Source organism: Arachis ipaensis, chromosome B09 (assembly GCF_000816755.2).
Source record: "Arachis ipaensis cultivar K30076 chromosome B09, Araip1.1, whole genome shotgun sequence".
NCBI classification, from domain to species: domain Eukaryota; kingdom Viridiplantae; phylum Streptophyta; class Magnoliopsida; order Fabales; family Fabaceae; genus Arachis; species Arachis ipaensis.
The window spans coordinates 137,107,324-137,123,765 of NC_029793.2; the positions used below are offsets into that span (position 1 = coordinate 137,107,324).

The 16,442-nt window shown below is 34.3% G+C and overlaps 1 protein-coding gene and 2 long non-coding RNA genes across 6 annotated transcripts in view; 2 read left to right on the forward strand and 1 right to left on the reverse strand.

Moving 5' to 3' along the window:
- On the reverse strand, positions 1,335 to 4,839 carry LOC110266311. Its single transcript, XR_002353564.1, has 4 exons — positions 4,825 to 4,839; positions 3,862 to 3,867; positions 3,560 to 3,569; positions 1,335 to 1,437 (listed from the first exon to the last, which is right to left on the reverse strand). It is a non-coding gene; the product is annotated as an uncharacterized LOC110266311 (long non-coding RNA).
- On the forward strand, positions 2,455 to 6,140 carry LOC107616836. Of its 3 annotated transcripts, none has more exons than XR_002353562.1 (8): positions 2,455 to 3,269; positions 3,484 to 3,538; positions 3,627 to 3,773; positions 4,181 to 4,293; positions 4,986 to 5,073; positions 5,153 to 5,239; positions 5,800 to 5,868; positions 5,949 to 6,140. It is a non-coding gene; the product is annotated as an uncharacterized LOC107616836 (long non-coding RNA). The 3 variants fall into 3 exon arrangements; XR_002353563.1 differs by having other exon boundaries at positions 4,195 to 4,293; XR_001614660.2 differs by lacking the exon at positions 3,484 to 3,538.
- The window catches only part of LOC110266312 (putative F-box/LRR-repeat protein 21), an 11,019-nt gene continuing 10,240 nt past the window's right edge, over positions 15,664 to 16,442 (forward strand). Inside the window, exon 1 of one of the 2 annotated variants that reach the window (XM_021110699.1) lies at positions 15,664 to 16,264. In XM_021110699.1, the coding sequence (XP_020966358.1) occupies positions 15,747 to 16,264 (518 nt within the window). In that variant the 5' untranslated portion in view covers positions 15,664 to 15,746. The remainder of the gene's footprint in view (positions 16,265 to 16,442) is intronic. The other variant, XR_002353565.1, reaches the window with a different exon arrangement.

The window sequence follows — 16,442 nt, forward strand, 5'->3', positions numbered from 1 at the left end:
ACCAAAGATAGGAGACTCGAACCCGCAACCTCTTAATTGAGTATGGGAAGACTATGTCATTTGAGCTATTACTCATTGGCCATTTCTAATTTGATTGTTGGAAAGAAATTATTGGAATCAAATTATGGTATACAATCATTATAATTTATAAAGGACAACAATGAAATTAGAATTGCATATTGCCATATTTGACTTTTATATAAAGAGCAAGGACAACAAATAAAATAAGGATTGCAAGTGTTTTTCACTAAACAAATTTATTTTCATCTCAAAAAATTAAATTTGAAATCAGTAAAAAGCTCAGATGAGTTTGCCCATTATTCAACAAATTTGATGTTGATTTTGTAATTTAATTATAAATTTAGAAATTAAAGATAATTGGAGAACTTAATTTTAAAATCTATCTTGTTTATGGGTTTAAAATAAGTTAAAAATATACAATATTTATTATATATTTTTATAATTTATTCCTTAATTACTTATAATAACATATTAGAACAATTTCTTTTATTTCTTTAAATTTGGAACGAATTAAATCATCTTACTATATGTATTTGAATTTTGAATAGGAAAATAAATATTAATGACTTGCATCCCACTCAATTACATTAGGGATTCTACTCACTCACATTTTATTTAAAAGGCTTTTGTTTTCACTCCAACACTATCAACCCCCAAATTCAATTCCTTACTCATCCAATGGCTAGAGGGACTACCAAGCCATTATTGCGCCGCCTCAAACGCAAAACCGCCGTGAGAAACTGGCTGGATCTTCCGAACGACCTAACAACGCAAATAGAATCAGTATTATAGAGTCGTTATACCGTTGTACTGAATATTATCATATTTTTGAGTTATAAACCAAGTTATAACTTTGCTGGATCGAAGTATAGGTTTTTCTAATTTACAACCTCTCAAAATTATTCAAAACATAGAGCATTATTCTATATTTATAAAATATCAAATCTAATAATAAATAAACAAATCTTAACTTCAAACAATACTTGTATGATATTTTAAAAATAATGAAATAGTATGAATAAACAGTAACAACTAACAAGGATATGTATAAGTAAATAATAATATATGGTATCAAATATAAATGTAAATTATTGTTAGCTAAGTATTAAGTTAACTTAAAATGATATAATATTTATTGACTATCTAGTATTGGTGTTTTTTGAATATAGCTTATTTTGCTTTTTTTTGTTTGTTTGTTTGAATTATGTTTCATATTTATTTTAGTGTGTAGCTCTTCTCTTTAAACAAAATTTGTTTCATTTATGAGTTTTCGTCATAAATGAAGGTGAAAATTCAGGTGAAGTCGACTTTATATATCTGAGAGCTGTTAGATGATTTGATTGATTTGACTAAATTTTTATCTAATAACTCTCATATATCAACTTTAGGTAAAGTTGACTTCACCTGAATTTTCACCTTCATTTATTATTATTAAATTTTGTCATATATGTGATCGAATGGTGATTTTGTACAGGCAGTGTCAGTTGCGACGGTTACGACTTGTTCAATGCTACTTCTATAATATTACAGAAGAAGGATTATGTGAGATTGCTCAAAAGCTTTCGTTGTTGGAGGAACTCGATATTACTCTTTGTTCCCGTGTATCTAGTGTTACTTTAGAAGCTATTGGCCGAGGTTGTCCTCTTCTAAAATCATTCAAGTTTAACGACATTGTTTATAGCTTTATTGGCGGTAATAACGATGAAGCATTTGCTATTGCACAAAATATGCCTAACTTGCGCCATCTCCAACTTGTTAAAAACCGTTTGGATAACGATGGTGTAAGCGCCATTCTTGACAGTTGTCGTTGTCTTGAATCTCTAGACCTATATTGGTGTTACAATGCTAATTTGGAGGGGAGATTAAGAAAAATGTGTGATAAACAGTTAAAAGATTTTATAGAACCAAATACACCCGATGATTTTCGTGACTACAAATATATTGAACGATGTTGTTACGAAAGTTGGTACTATGACTTTACTATGGATTATAATAGTCATGGAAAGGACTATTATAATGAATCACAAGGTAATGGTGAGTTATCAGAAGACACCAACGAAGAAAAAGATTGGGATGAAATGTATGATATATAGGAATATACAAAAAGTCAAAGATCACATGATGGATTTCAAATATATCTTAGAAAAAAAAGGAAAAAAAAAAAAAAGAAAAATAAGAAGAATGACAGATCGAAATTAAAGAAAAAGAAACACGAAAGAAAGGAAGTGTCATTAGTAACCACAAAAGCATATATGTTATGTTTTGACATGGAAGATGCAGAATAGTTTCATGAGTATGGTTCATGGATCAAGTCTGCTGTTTAAGGATTTTTTTTTTTTTAAGTGACAAATAAATTGCTACAGTCAACAGATTAGTTTTTTTAAAAAATAAGTTAAAACTTTTTATCTTAATTATAACAACTAATTTACTAGCAACTGTTTTCATAACCGCAGCTATCTGATGGTTTTCCAGCAGTTTTAATGGTGAAAATTGGAAGAGCAGCGATTCAATTTGATTTTGCCACGAATTTTAAAGAACCGAAGCTAATCCACCTTTTTTTTTTGCGATATTTCAATCTCCCCCTTCCCAAAAACACAACAACACTCAGCAACTGCATAAAAAAAAACAAAGAAACCTAAAGAGAAAAGAGGAAAAAACAGAGAAGAAGAGGGAAGAGAGGAAGGAGCCGGGCCGGCGTTGCTGGGTTTTCCGCCGCTGCTGGGTTCTCCGCCGCCATCGCGTAGCCGTGCCGTCGGAAAGCCAGAACCGCAAGAGAAAGAACCGCGAAGAGAGAGGGAGATCGCATCAGCTCACCGCGAAGCCAGTGTAGTCGTCGTCCTCATCGCGGGTCTTCACTCTTCACCATTGCGTCTTGCCACCGTCGCCACCACTAAGCTTGCCGTCGTCGCCACTGAAGCTGAAGAGAGAGAGAGAGAGAGTTCGCAAAGAGAGGGAGTGCACGCGCTCACGAAGGAGAAGAACGACGAAGAGTGAAGGAGAAGCAGAAGACGATGAACGCAGGGGAGAAGAAGGAGGTCCGTTCTCGCACCGTCCTTCTCTGCTGCCGCCGCTGCCGTCGATTGGGGTCAAGGCCGTCGCCGTCGCACCCTGTTCCCGTCGCCATTAGGGTTTGCTGCTGCTGCCATTGATAGAGTTGCCGCTGGGAGGAGCCGAATAGGGAGAGGAAGTCGCCATCGCACACGCCGCCACCAGTTACAACCGTCGCTGAAACCAGGACAGATTCACTGGTGACTCTGCTTCTTCCTTTTTTTGAAACTGTTCTGCTTCTATTTTGTTAAACTATTCTCCTAACTTTCTTTCTATGTACTTTGAAATTGGTTTTGCTCATTTTTTTTACCCATTAATTGCTTTGTTTCATCGATGATATGTCTTGTTTGTTTTTCAAATTTAATTTTGCTGCCTGACTGGCAATGACATAGGTATTATATATTTTATTGATAGTTTGAGGAAAACAAATGATCTTCTGAATCAAGAAGTGTCAAAATTGCAGAAACAAGTAAATTTCCTGTTGATTCACTTTCCATATTCTCTGAAAAACCTCAAGGATCACCAATATTAAGTTAATGAATATTATTTTTATGTAGATTCAAAGTTTGAAACAGAAAAGTGAAATGAAAGATGTGGGAAATCAAAAGCTTCGCAAAAATATTAAGGAAGCTACAACATTGGCAGCAGATGAGTCTTCTAAGCATAAAGCAATGCTAGAAATTTTTGAGTCCACTATTATTCAGGTATCTTCATTCTATTTACCAAGGATATAGTTGAAATCATTGACTTATATATATAAATGTCTCGATTGCTCAACTTTCAATTCCACACTTCTTACTACAAACTGCTTTAGTATTTGAGCATCATGTTTCTTTATAAAAAATGCTTAGTCATCCAAATTAATGGCATAAAATATTTCAAAGAGAATATATGAGAAATAGAACAAATCCCTTGATTAGAATTTCAAGTACATCATCCTGAACTATTTGAGAAATAGAGAAACACAAGTTATTAAACAACATTAGCCTGGTGTTTATGTGACACTAATAATAAAGCCTAATGGTGTCAAAATTTTCAAGAGAGTTAGATTCAGGTATACTACAGTTACTTGTTTATCTGATAAATTCTACATTTTTAATTTTTGTATTAGTGTGATTTGTATAGAACATATGAGTCACTATAAGTCAGCTCCACAACAAGGCCAGAAACGGGGTAGAAGTCACCCCACAGGGTCTGGGAAGAAACAACAGCTGCCTTCTCTTGGTAAATATCTGTTTCAACTTTTATTATGTCTTGTGATGAACTGAAGTTATTATAATTTAATGTTGAATTGTTACTGTTCTTGTTTGAAAATACTTATTGGGATTTATGTAAAAATTTCAATTGTTCATAGCTTTCGTAGCTTAACTATCAATTATAGAAATGCTTGTCTTATCCAAATATATATGTATTTAGTTTTTTTTATTATTATTAACCTACTTTTCATAATTAAATATAAAAGATAAGGTGTTTACTCTTGAGTGTTGAGTAATCCTCAATTTCTCATTCAGTCCTTGTCCATTATTTTGTGCATTAGATAATAAATTCTAATTTATACCTATAAACATATCTCATGAATATAAACTTTTGACTCAACCCAAGATACAGTTTTATCTTAATACGCGAATCTTAATAAAGCAAAATCTTATTAAAACAGACATATTGGTAAAAAAAAAAGAAAAATATCTGCCGAGTTCACAGCAGGGGTGTGAATTGTCATTTATCATGTAACCTGTAATTAATAGTGAGGGTTACTAGAAAATAATCTAGTGTTCATATAAGTTAATCTTATTTTTACTGTGAAAACACTAGATTTGATATCATGTTTGAAGTTTTGCTTTCTGAGTGTTTAAAGCTACAACTATTGAGAGTAACAATATTTATTGCAAATTTTTTATTGTGAAAATTGTTTACAGGTTGAAATAATCTCTTCTTGATCTGAGATTTTGGTTGAGTAGTTTTATATACATTAATTTCACTATTCCAACAGGCTTGCTTGATGAGGTAGGATTTTTATCTTCTGTTTGTGTAATATTTTTGCATATGTGCATTTCTAAGAATTTTTACTTCTGTTTACATTTAGGTTGTAAATCTTGTTGAGGCACCTATTACAGTGCTTGGAAAGTTTAAAGAAACCTTCTTGGCCCTTCCAAAAGAACTTTTGACCATGGTGAGCATTTCGTTGGCATTCATATCCTGTTCTTCTTTAAACTAGTTAAAATGATAATTCTGCCTCACATGATATGTGTATGGACATGTCTAGCTGAATTAGTTCAAAGGGTGATTTATGCATTCTTTGTTGAATTTTGAATGTAACATACAGTTTCTGATTGTAATTCTTAAATGTGTAACTGCTTGTTGTTTAAGTTTGTTTCCATCTTCAATATTCAATAATATAGTTTTAGGGGAAAATGAACAATTTTTCCCTTTACCATCAATTTATCACTTGAGAGAAAGATTTGTTTTCCCTTTAAGTTTGTTATCCAATACCTGCTAGACCTTATCTTTAGGCAAAGTGGGGCTCTAATAATACAAAAGATGTAATGATGTTTACAAAGAGAATCCTTTTGTGGATGAAATGGCAATCATTATTTATGTGTTTGGTCTCTGGCTGAAAGACTAGATTGGATGGAATACTTAATGCGTCTTGATTATAAAAAACGAGATACTAATCATTAATCGTTATTGAAAGTTGAAACAGTGACTAGCTATTGTGTGCCATCCTTGCAGGTTATGCAAAAGCATCAGAAATATTTTGCTCTATGTGATGATGGACAGATGTTGCCTTATTTTATTGATGTAAGTTCTTTCCAATAGATCAATCTCCTTATATAACTGCATGCTTTTATATGTTTGAATGGGGTTGGGTTTTCTTTTAGGTTGCAAATGGAGCAATTGATGAGACTACTGTGAGGAAAGGAAATGAAGCTGTCCTCAGGTGTTCTCCCATCATTTATATATTGTCTATTGTAATCTCCTTATTTTTGTCTAGTTAATTGCTTGCTTGCAAAAACATCTCATGCAATTGGCTGATGCTCATCTGTTAATAATGATTTTCTACTTAAAAATTCTTTGTGCTATTTCACTTCTCAAATTGATTAACCTTATGCTTTGTTAATCATGATATTGTTTATTTAGTGTTTTTCTATGTTAATATTTAAAGTTTAATAAATATAATGTAAAGAAAATAGGTTATGGTAAAGAAAAATGGTATAAACTATTGTAGTTGGTCAGTTTTTTTGTTAAGCTCGTGCATGAAATTGCGGCGGTTCAAAACCATTGCAATTTTTTTTTAAAAACCCACATAAATTTGCGGCGGTTTTAAAACCGCTGCAGATTTTTTTTAAATCAACTAACCAAAATAGCGGCGGTTTTGCAACCGCCGCAAAATCATCAACCTGATTTGTGGCGGTTGTGCCAGCGGTTTCTCAAAACCGCCGCAAAATCAAATCTCCACCCCCTAACAGGCGACGCTTGTGGAACCGCTGGAATTGCGTTTTGCGGCCGTTAAAAACCGCCGCCATTCGACATGTCTCTTGTAGCATCTTTAACAATTTATATCTTCAATTATGCAAAAAAATTCATATATAAAATAAAAAATAAGTAATAATTGTTCTAATGTCTTTTTGAAATTAAAGGATAACTTGCTACCTCGTTCTCATATTATTGTATATATAATATGTTTATTTTAAATATTTTTAATGCATGAAATAATAGTCATATAATTACTCAATCCAAATTATAGTTAGTATGAATAATTTTTTTTTGAATTAAGAGTCCTATATAATAAAATAAAATATTTGAAAAATAAAATAAAATAATATACACGTACGAGTTCTATATATGTAACCGTCTAACCGACCTAACTTGTGTGACAACTGACAAAGAATGGAGAAACTCTTAGGACATTAGAAAAAGGTCATCACGACGAGAGAGAAGATTCTGCTGTAATAATCAAGTCATCACTTTTTCTTTAAATATCTCATTAACCTCAAGTATTTTTTAATTTCAAATTTTTTAAAACCTGCTAAAATTCTTATTAATTTAAGCATTCCTGTTTGCTTCTCTATATATTTTTTATAATTTTAAAATGTAAGCAATGTTTGAGATTTGTTTTCAAGAAGGAAAATGCAAGTGAATTTTGAGTAAGCGTCAACAAAGCATATATAGTACTTAAAGGTACTTCTTGAAGTAACTGAAGCTGTCCCCAAATATCACTAAAAACTAATTCTAAAAGGTGTGTATAGTTAGAATCAGTCACAGTAAATGGCAGAAAATGCATTTTTGCCAAAGAACAAATTTCACAGTTATGTTGAGATGTAGTAATAGAGCTAATAGGAATAGAACACATATTCATGACTGAAGCAACTGTTTTTAAATTTCTATGGCCCAATCATTTGTGCCAAAGATCAATATTGTTTACTTTGTTACATTGGTAGGCTGTTGAGTGCAAAGAAGCAACATTATTTTTATTGAGTATAGAATCAAAGGACAGTAAAGAAAAAGGAAATTAAATTACAAGAGGTAGCATTATCAGATTTATCAAGATTACTATTAACAAAATTACACGCAGCAAGATTGTTCATGGGCAAAGACTTAGATACCCTTGAGATTCTCAAAAGCAAAAATTCTATTTCTAGCTTCGCCCCTGAGGAGAAGCTGATCATGAATTGAACAACAATGAGGCTAGAATTCAAAGTAAATGTTATTATCTGAGGCAAATTTTGATACACTCAGCGTAATTTGGGGAACAAGAATTAGATTCTTTAACCTGAAAACCATATTAGCATGATTGTCATATAAAAGAGAACCAGAATGAGTAATAGGAATACCTTCACCATTACCTACAAATAGTTGATCCGAATCCATGTTAATCCATGTTATTGCTTGTAGCTGAAGTTAACAAGACGTTGAAGTTTGAACAGTTTAAGGAGCGCAAGGTGCCTCCATATAGAATAGTTAACTTCATTAAGCTTGTCTGCGATGGGAGAGAATCTTTTCTTTGTTGTAAAATGATAAAGTATGAACTCCATTGTTTGGGTTGTAGCAGGAGTAGCAGCTCTAAATACCATATTAGTGTTCAAGAACACTTCAAGAATTGAATCGGAGAACTAAGAGAAGGAGGAAAGAAGCAGAGAAATGTAGAAGAGTAATGTATAGCTTGAGAAAGAAGCATTGAGTACTCTGTAAAATATTATTGCTTCATTGTTTTAACAAATACAGAAGATAGTTCCGTATATAGATGTATAGAACTCAAGATTAGAAACAAGATTCCAGACTTTAGTTATAACTAATTTAACTAACTTCTTGGCTAATAGGAGTCCCGTACAATGCAAGTATCTCCGATCTCTCTTTCAAAGCCCAATTCACATGCAACCCGATTTAGGTACACATGGGAAGTCACAATCTTTTTTTATTTTTAAGTTATCCTATTATATATTTCTTCTCACTTCTTCTCTTTTTTCAAAACACTACAATCTCATTCACTCTTCACTAGCTAACCACAACGATCCTAAATTTTAAACTCTAAATTTTAAATTATAAATTCTAAATTTTAAATAAAAAATTCTATACGTACCCTAAATAAATTTTATTTTGTTTCACTTTTAATTTTTTTCTTTTACTTTGATGTTGAGTTTAAATTTAATATAATCAATTATAGATGAAGACATACATTGGTTAAGTTAATAGCCCATTATAATCTGAGAGTTAACAAGTGTTGCATGCCCAAAACTAAGCAAAATTAATATTATTGCAAAGTCTTGATAGAAAGCATAGCAGATCAAGCAAATATGGAAAGAAAGAATAGATAACCCGTGACAGGCAGAACATACATCAGCATAATACATGAATTGGTTGTAATTAATTGTTTTTCACAAAACAATTTTTTACACTTTCGAGACCATTATTGCTAAAGTCTTTCAAAACTCGTGAATTAAAAAAATAACACGCCAACAAATTCTTTCTTTTATACAAACAACTAATGTATGTTTCGTACACTCTACAGAATAATACATAAAAGAAAAAGTCTAAGGCCAGTAACTTTTGTATTTTTTGGTCAGTACTTAACCATCAAAATAAAAGTGAGTGATTTTCTACCATTAGATGTAATCTCACACTATTAAAAATACTATTGATGGCCAATTGATAGTTACAAAACACCAAAATTACTGACCCCCTAACATTCCTCTAACTTAATTAATTTGAGTTGTTGAATGATCTTTTCACTCGTCCGTTTAAACAACTATTAGGAGTTAGAATCACGCCTTGTGTGTGTAGCAATCTATTAGCTAGCAGTAAACCCTTAATAAATGGAGCATCAATACAATACGTGGTTAGACTTGGCAGGAGTACTCGAATACGCGGGTACCCAACCCGTCAATACCAGATTGGAGAGGGTAATAACTTGACTCTAGTCGGGGCAGATTTTGCTTAGGACATGGCATGGTCGGGTTTAGGGTGTACCCGCTCTGGATATATACATATAAACACCTTTTAGGAATTAGGATTTGCCTTACATCACAAACTTCAGTCCATACTCTACAGCCATGCAAGAGAAACCCATTCATCCTCACCCAAAGTCTTCTTCTTCTCGGCTTCTTCACAAAAAACCTCATAGCTCCTGTCATAGTTGTTGCTGAACCCATCGCTGCCTACTCCTTCACAGCTCCCATCTTCCTTCAAAGCTCATGTCACCATCGCAGCTTATCCCGTTACTGTCATTATTGAGCCCGTCGCCACCTTTCTCATGCTGAGTCCCTTTTCTATAGGTAAATTCCTCTCTCTCTCTCTCTCTCTCTCTCTTATTGTGAGTCTGTTAAGTTCTTCTCTTTTTCTTCCACAGACTCATCACTTAGTCGCCGTCGTTATGAACCCGGGCGTTGCCATTGCAGTTTCATCTAAGTCTGTCACCGAATAAAATAATTTTTATTTAAGTTGGACCAGTTGAAAATAGGCATGCATGAGTCATTTTTGTATGTAATTTTTGAATTTTCTCATCCAAATTTGATTTATGTGGTTGAGTATTTTAGTATGACGATCATCGTAATTTTGTTGCGACACTAATGTGATAAAAGTTACGGTAATTTCATAACCAATATATGAAATAGACCAGATTATTAAAGTAATAAGGGAAATAATATTCAGATGTGAACATAAAATTTATAAGATATGATTATCTCAGGAAAATATATATGTATAGCATAAGTGGAAGATTGTTAGGAAATTATTATATTTTAATAATAATCTAGTCGTATGTGGTATGACAAACTTTCTCATCTTTCGCTATCGCATGGATATCAGCAGACCTTATTATCTGATTATAGTCTATTTGTTAAATTCACTGGCACTCAAATTTCTATCCTTCTAGTCTATGTTGACGACATTGTTCTCACTAGTAGTTCCATTTCTAAACTTGCTGCCATTAAGTCTATTTTGCACCAACACTTCCGAATTAAAGACTTTGGTTTATTAAAATAATTTTTGGGTATTGAGGTTGCTCAATCAATGAAAGAAATTTGCTTATCTCAGAGAAAATATTGTCTTAATCTTTTGGAGGATTCTGGTTTATTAGGTGCTAAACTTACCTCTGTTCCAATGGATAGTACCACAAGACTATATTAAGACAAAAGTCTCCTGCTATCTTACCCTTTTGTATATCGCCATTTGGTTGGGCATCTTATCTATCTCACCCAAGGTTCGAAATACCGGACTGGTCATCAAACCGCTCTAGCTACTGATTCATTGGTTTACTGGTTCAACCGGTTCAACTGGTGGTTCAACCAAAAAATCGTTTTAGAATAAAATAATAAATAAATTATAAATAAATATCATAAAAATCATATGATCTTATCAAACAGCAGCTGTACAACTAGAAATAATCATTAATCACTCCTAAATTAATTCAAACAGCAAAATTAATTCAAACAGCAGCATAACAAATAATCACCCTTAAATTAATTCAAAACAGCAGCATTACAAATAATTACCCCTAAATTAATTCAAAATAACAACATAACAAAATTACTAATCAAAATCACAAATCACTAATCACAAATGCCAAATTTAAAACACTGATCAATGATCATAGAATTACAAATTTATTGTTTATACTTCCATGCAGCGCCTTCAAAACTATATTTTTGGTAAGGATAATTCGGCTTACTGCTTAACAAATTTGTTTTGGTTTGTAACTTGTTTTTTGCTGTTGACATCTCTGTACAAGGTAAAGAATTATCATTCTTTTTATAATCTAATTTAAATATTTTAATGCAATACTCAAGAGGAAAATCTGCGCTTATATTTTGTTCAACGAGAAAAGGAGCACAAGAAGCAGCTCAGCGATTCTCTCAAATAGTCATGACTTTTGGTCAAACAAATCCATTTAGTAGGAACAGAGAGCAGCAAGATCGGCTGAGGGAGGCTTCTTTGTTATGCAGTGACAAGCAAATGCAATCATATATTCTTTATGGGGGTATGCCAGAAGTCTGTCACTAATCAGTAATCACAAATTCCAAATTCAAAATATTGATCAGTGATCACAGAATCACAGTGCCATAACAAGTAACAGAAATCATAAATCATAAATCAGCAGCATTACAAAAAGACCCAAGAAATCACAAATCACAAATTCAACCTCAAAACCCTGAAACAGAGTAACAGACTCAACAGAAATAAGTAAATCACAGTTTCACTAACCTTCCACTGACAGCAGGAAGACGAAGACATGACGGCGACACCACTGCGCACCAGCTGGAGGCCTCGACCAGCTATTTCACCTGGGAATGGACGACGTGTCGAGCTAGAAGGGGGAGACGCTGCGGAGAAGGAGAAGGAGGAGGCTGCGGAGACAACTGCCAAGCGGCGACCCAATGGTGAGCTGCTCCAAGCCACGAACAGAGAAGCCAGCGAAGATGGGGACGACGTGCCGAGCTACCTGCGTTCCGGACAGGGATAGGGGGAAGAGGAAGAAGCGGCAGCGCTGAGGATCTGGGGACGGCGGCACAATGAAGGGCTAGGGTTTTCCTTTGCTTCAGAGAGGCCAAGGCTTGCATGAATGATTGGGGGAAGAAAGGGGGGTTGTTCGCGAATGGTTCTGGGTTTTATTTTTTTTTTTTTACAAATAAACAAAAACGGCGTCATTTTCTATGAACCGGCCGATTATCGGTCCGGTCCAACCGACCAGTTCCTGGCCAGTTCAGCAGTTTTCAAGCAGTTCTCTTCCCAGTAGTTATAGGCAGCAGACCGGACCGTTATTACTGCTGGTTCTCTGTTGAACCAGTTCGACTGGCCGGTCCGGTTCGATTTTCAGAACCATGATCTCACCACTACTCGACCAGACATCATGTATGCCACTCAACAATTAAGTCAATTTCTAGCATCTCCTACTGAATCTCATCTTCAAGCTGCCATTCATGTGTTACGATATCTGAAGACTAGCCCCGACAAAGGTCTTTTCTTTCTAAGAGAATCAAAAATTCAGCTTGTCAGCTTCAGTGACTGATTGGGCCAGATGTCCTGACACTCGACGATCTTTAACAGGCTATTGTTTCTTCTTAGGCAGCTCTTTAGTCTCTTGGAAGACCAAGAAACAAACTACCGTTGCCCGCTCATTCACTGAAGCAGAATAACGTTCACTTGCTAACACAATTTGTGAACTTCAATGGATACTAAATGTGTTACAATTTTTACGCAACTCTCCTATCCACCCACCAGTTTTATATTGTGATAATCAGAATGCTCTTCATATTGCTGCTAACTCGATTTTTCATGAACGGACCAAATATTTAGAGGTTAATTTTCACTTGGTTCAATAAAAAGCTCAAGCTGGAGTGATAAAACTTCTCTCCATTCCCTCTTTTGGGCAACTAGCTGACATCTTCACTAAACCTTTGTCTTCTCAACTCTTCCATCTTTATCTCAATAAGCTTGATGTTCTTGATATCTTTTATCCTCCAGCTTGCGGGGGCGTATTAAACCACTCTTCCACCTTAGCCCATGACAACAATAAAGAAGATTCGCGACCCACAAATTCACCCCAACAGAATACATAAATTCAGTTACAATTTTAACCTTTATTATTTTATCTTATCTTTATTTGTTCTTATCTTATCTTTATTTGCTTTTATCTTTCATAGGTCAATACTCTATATATATTTAATTTTACCTTCATAATTTACAATTCAATCAATCAACAATCAATCAAGAAATATAAAACACATCTTTCATCTTTTCTTTTCTTATTCTTTCATAGTTTTATCAATTTTGAATTACTTTTGCATTGTAAAGGTGAAAGTGAATGTAATTATGGTGTAATTTTACTAATCTTAAAGATGTAATTAATATAATTAAAATATCTTAAATACTATTTTAGTATATGATCATTTAAATTAAACACTTTATAACTTGCTCTTGTAAATTAGTAATTTTCTATCATCATCAAAGAAAAGTATAAAGAAACAATGTATGTAGTGAACAATGTGAATAATGATTTAAAAAAGAAAGATAATTTTAAAATTAAAAATTAAATTTTTAATTAATTAAATAATTATTATCAGATTTTAAAATTTAAAAACATTAGGATTAGCACCTAAGCTACTACGTACGATTACACATTTATATATTATACGTTTTGCACCCCCACCAATCCCTCAATCGCGTCGGTCTCTCCCGCAACTGCAAATTCTCTTCCAACCCAGATAATAACACCGTTTTGCACCCCTCACCAGCGTCGATCTCTTTCACCTTCACTGACTGTAACTATTTCTCGCTCGCATTTGTTTTCGGCATGCACCACTTCTTTGAGCTAGAACCTACACCTACACTACAACCCAATGATGAAGGTCCTTGTGCCGTTGTGGGGCCCATTGCCTGCATTGTTTCACATCCCACTCTGTTATGTTATGTTTTTAGCATGTGCACCAAATAATTATTTACTTGATCCAAGGCTTCTACGATGGTCTCACTCTGTCTATCCGGGGCTCCGATGAGTTCCATCTCTTCGTTTGTCTCTCCATTTGTCATAGGAAGTTCTCCAACTCTCGAGCGTTCCTCACGCCCTTGAACTCCTTTGCCTTTGGGAGATCAATCTTTATCGTCTCCTTTATAATGGTTGGTCGTAATTTTGCCTCCTTGAACCAAACTCGAACTTCCTCAAATAGTTTCAAGAAATTCTCAAGCTTCTCTTCGATTTGGAGTATGCTTTCTTTGAAAGCATCTAGTTCTCCTAACACGTGAGCCTTGAGGGTCTCCTTGTCATATTCTATCCTTTGGAAGTGCTCATCTATAGAGGATAGAATATTCTCCAACACAGAAATTCTCTCTTCTAAGAAGTTAGAGTCCTTACCTCTAGGTTCACTTGAAGATTGAGCCTTCTTGCCTTCCCATTGAGAAGGAATAGCATTTCTTCTCCTTTGAGACTCTACATGCTCCATGGTTATACTAGAAGCCATACCCACAAACCACTTGTGCAGGTGTTGCAAATAGAAATGGTTCCGGAGGATATATCAAGCTACAGCTTTACTAGAACAATTTGGAAAAGGCTTGTTCCACCTAGAGTGGAGTTATTTGTTTGGTTTGTATTGACTGGCAGGGTCAATACGAAAGAGAGACTAAATTGGTTTGGCGTTATTTACCAAGAAGATACTTTATGTGTTTTATGTAATAGAGGTAGAATATGGTCACCATCTGTTTCTTGGCTGTAGTTTTTTTTTTTGGCAGATATGGTGTACTTGGATATCATATGTTGGAATGCAATGAGTCTGTCTGGGTACAGTGAAGGAGCACTTTCAAAGTTGGACTGAGATATCAAATAGGAAGGAGGAATGCAAGAGATAAATGGTGTGTTTTTGTGCGATCATTTGGAACATATGGTTGGAACGAAACCGGAGAATTTTTCAGAATAAAGGAAAAGGGGTTGAAGAGATTATCAATTTGTCTTTTCTGAGCTATAAGGAGTAGTTAGGTGCGGATCCCTTTTGTTGTTGATGGCAATACCGAAGATGACAAGGAGATATTTATGTTTGTTTTTGTTGTTCATTTTTGTGCTTGTTTTGCTTATGTTGTTGTCCCCTGTGCTCCACTTATGTTTAACTTTTCTTTCAAAAAAACAAGTACTGGTATTCAATTATGGCTAGTTCAGATGGTCATTTTAGTATATATGTGGATGATTATTTTAATTCTTATGTGGATGGTTATTTGATTGGATTGGATTTAGTTATATACAATTAAAATATGCTAGATGTTCAATTCACTAGATATGCGGATGATTATTTTTATCCTTAAGTGGATGGTTATTTTCACTAGGGTGTCCAAGCAGCGACGGCGAGGTGGAGCCTAACGGCGACGTTCGTTTCTGGTATGGAAAAGAGCAACGCCAATGAAGGTCCTTATTAAAATTTTTGAATGGTTAAAATTTTTAAATTATTGAATGAGATTTTTTTATGGGTAATTTAGACGAAGTGTTTTTCTTTTTTTTTTTAATTTTATAATTATTAGAATAAAAAAATTAGATTAATGACTAATAAATCAGCAAAAACAATAAATTGTGATGCTGAAGGCCATATAGCATTTTTCTTATTTAATTATTTGTTCTGTCTTGCGCATCAAGCAGCAGAAGCAACCCTAACCTCCTGCAATAATAACCTTTATTTTGACGGAAGAAAATTAGAGTCCTCAAAATGCATCGTTCTCTCATCAAACACAGAAGAAAAAGAAGAATAAATCCCCATAATTTCCATTTCCATACACGAAAAAGAGAAATTTATTTTCATTGTCCGAGTCATGCGATGGAAGCGGAATTCCAACGCCGCTTGTTTGCACCAGAATCATCGCCTCCATCATTCAGTTGGTATACGAATCCATTATTGCGCCGCCCCCACCAAGAACGCCAAGAACAGAGGAGTAGTAGAAACTGGCTCCATCTTCCGGTGGAACTCATTCTTATCATCTTCGAGAAGCTCGGAGCCATAGAGGTTCTCACCAGTGTACAGCGAGTGTGCATGCTCTGGCGGACCATCTGCAAGGATCCGTACACGTGGCGCGTGATCAACATGCGCGTCGTGGGGTTTCCCAAATTCATGGACTACCAATTGAGTTCGCTGTGTCGCCGTACCATCGAACGCAGCTGCGGTCTCTTGGTGGACATAAGTATTGACTATTTTGCTACCGAGGATCTCCTCAACGACATCGCTAATTTGTAAGTGCTTGTTTATAATATATATTGTGTAAAATTGTAGATTGATTCTAGAAAAGAAATTCTCATAATTTGGAAATAAATAAATATTTTAATAAAAAATATAAGGAGCCAACTATAATATAAGTGAATTTAAGCTAATTTTTTGTATTTTTAAATTTAAAATTTTAAAAACTAGGGT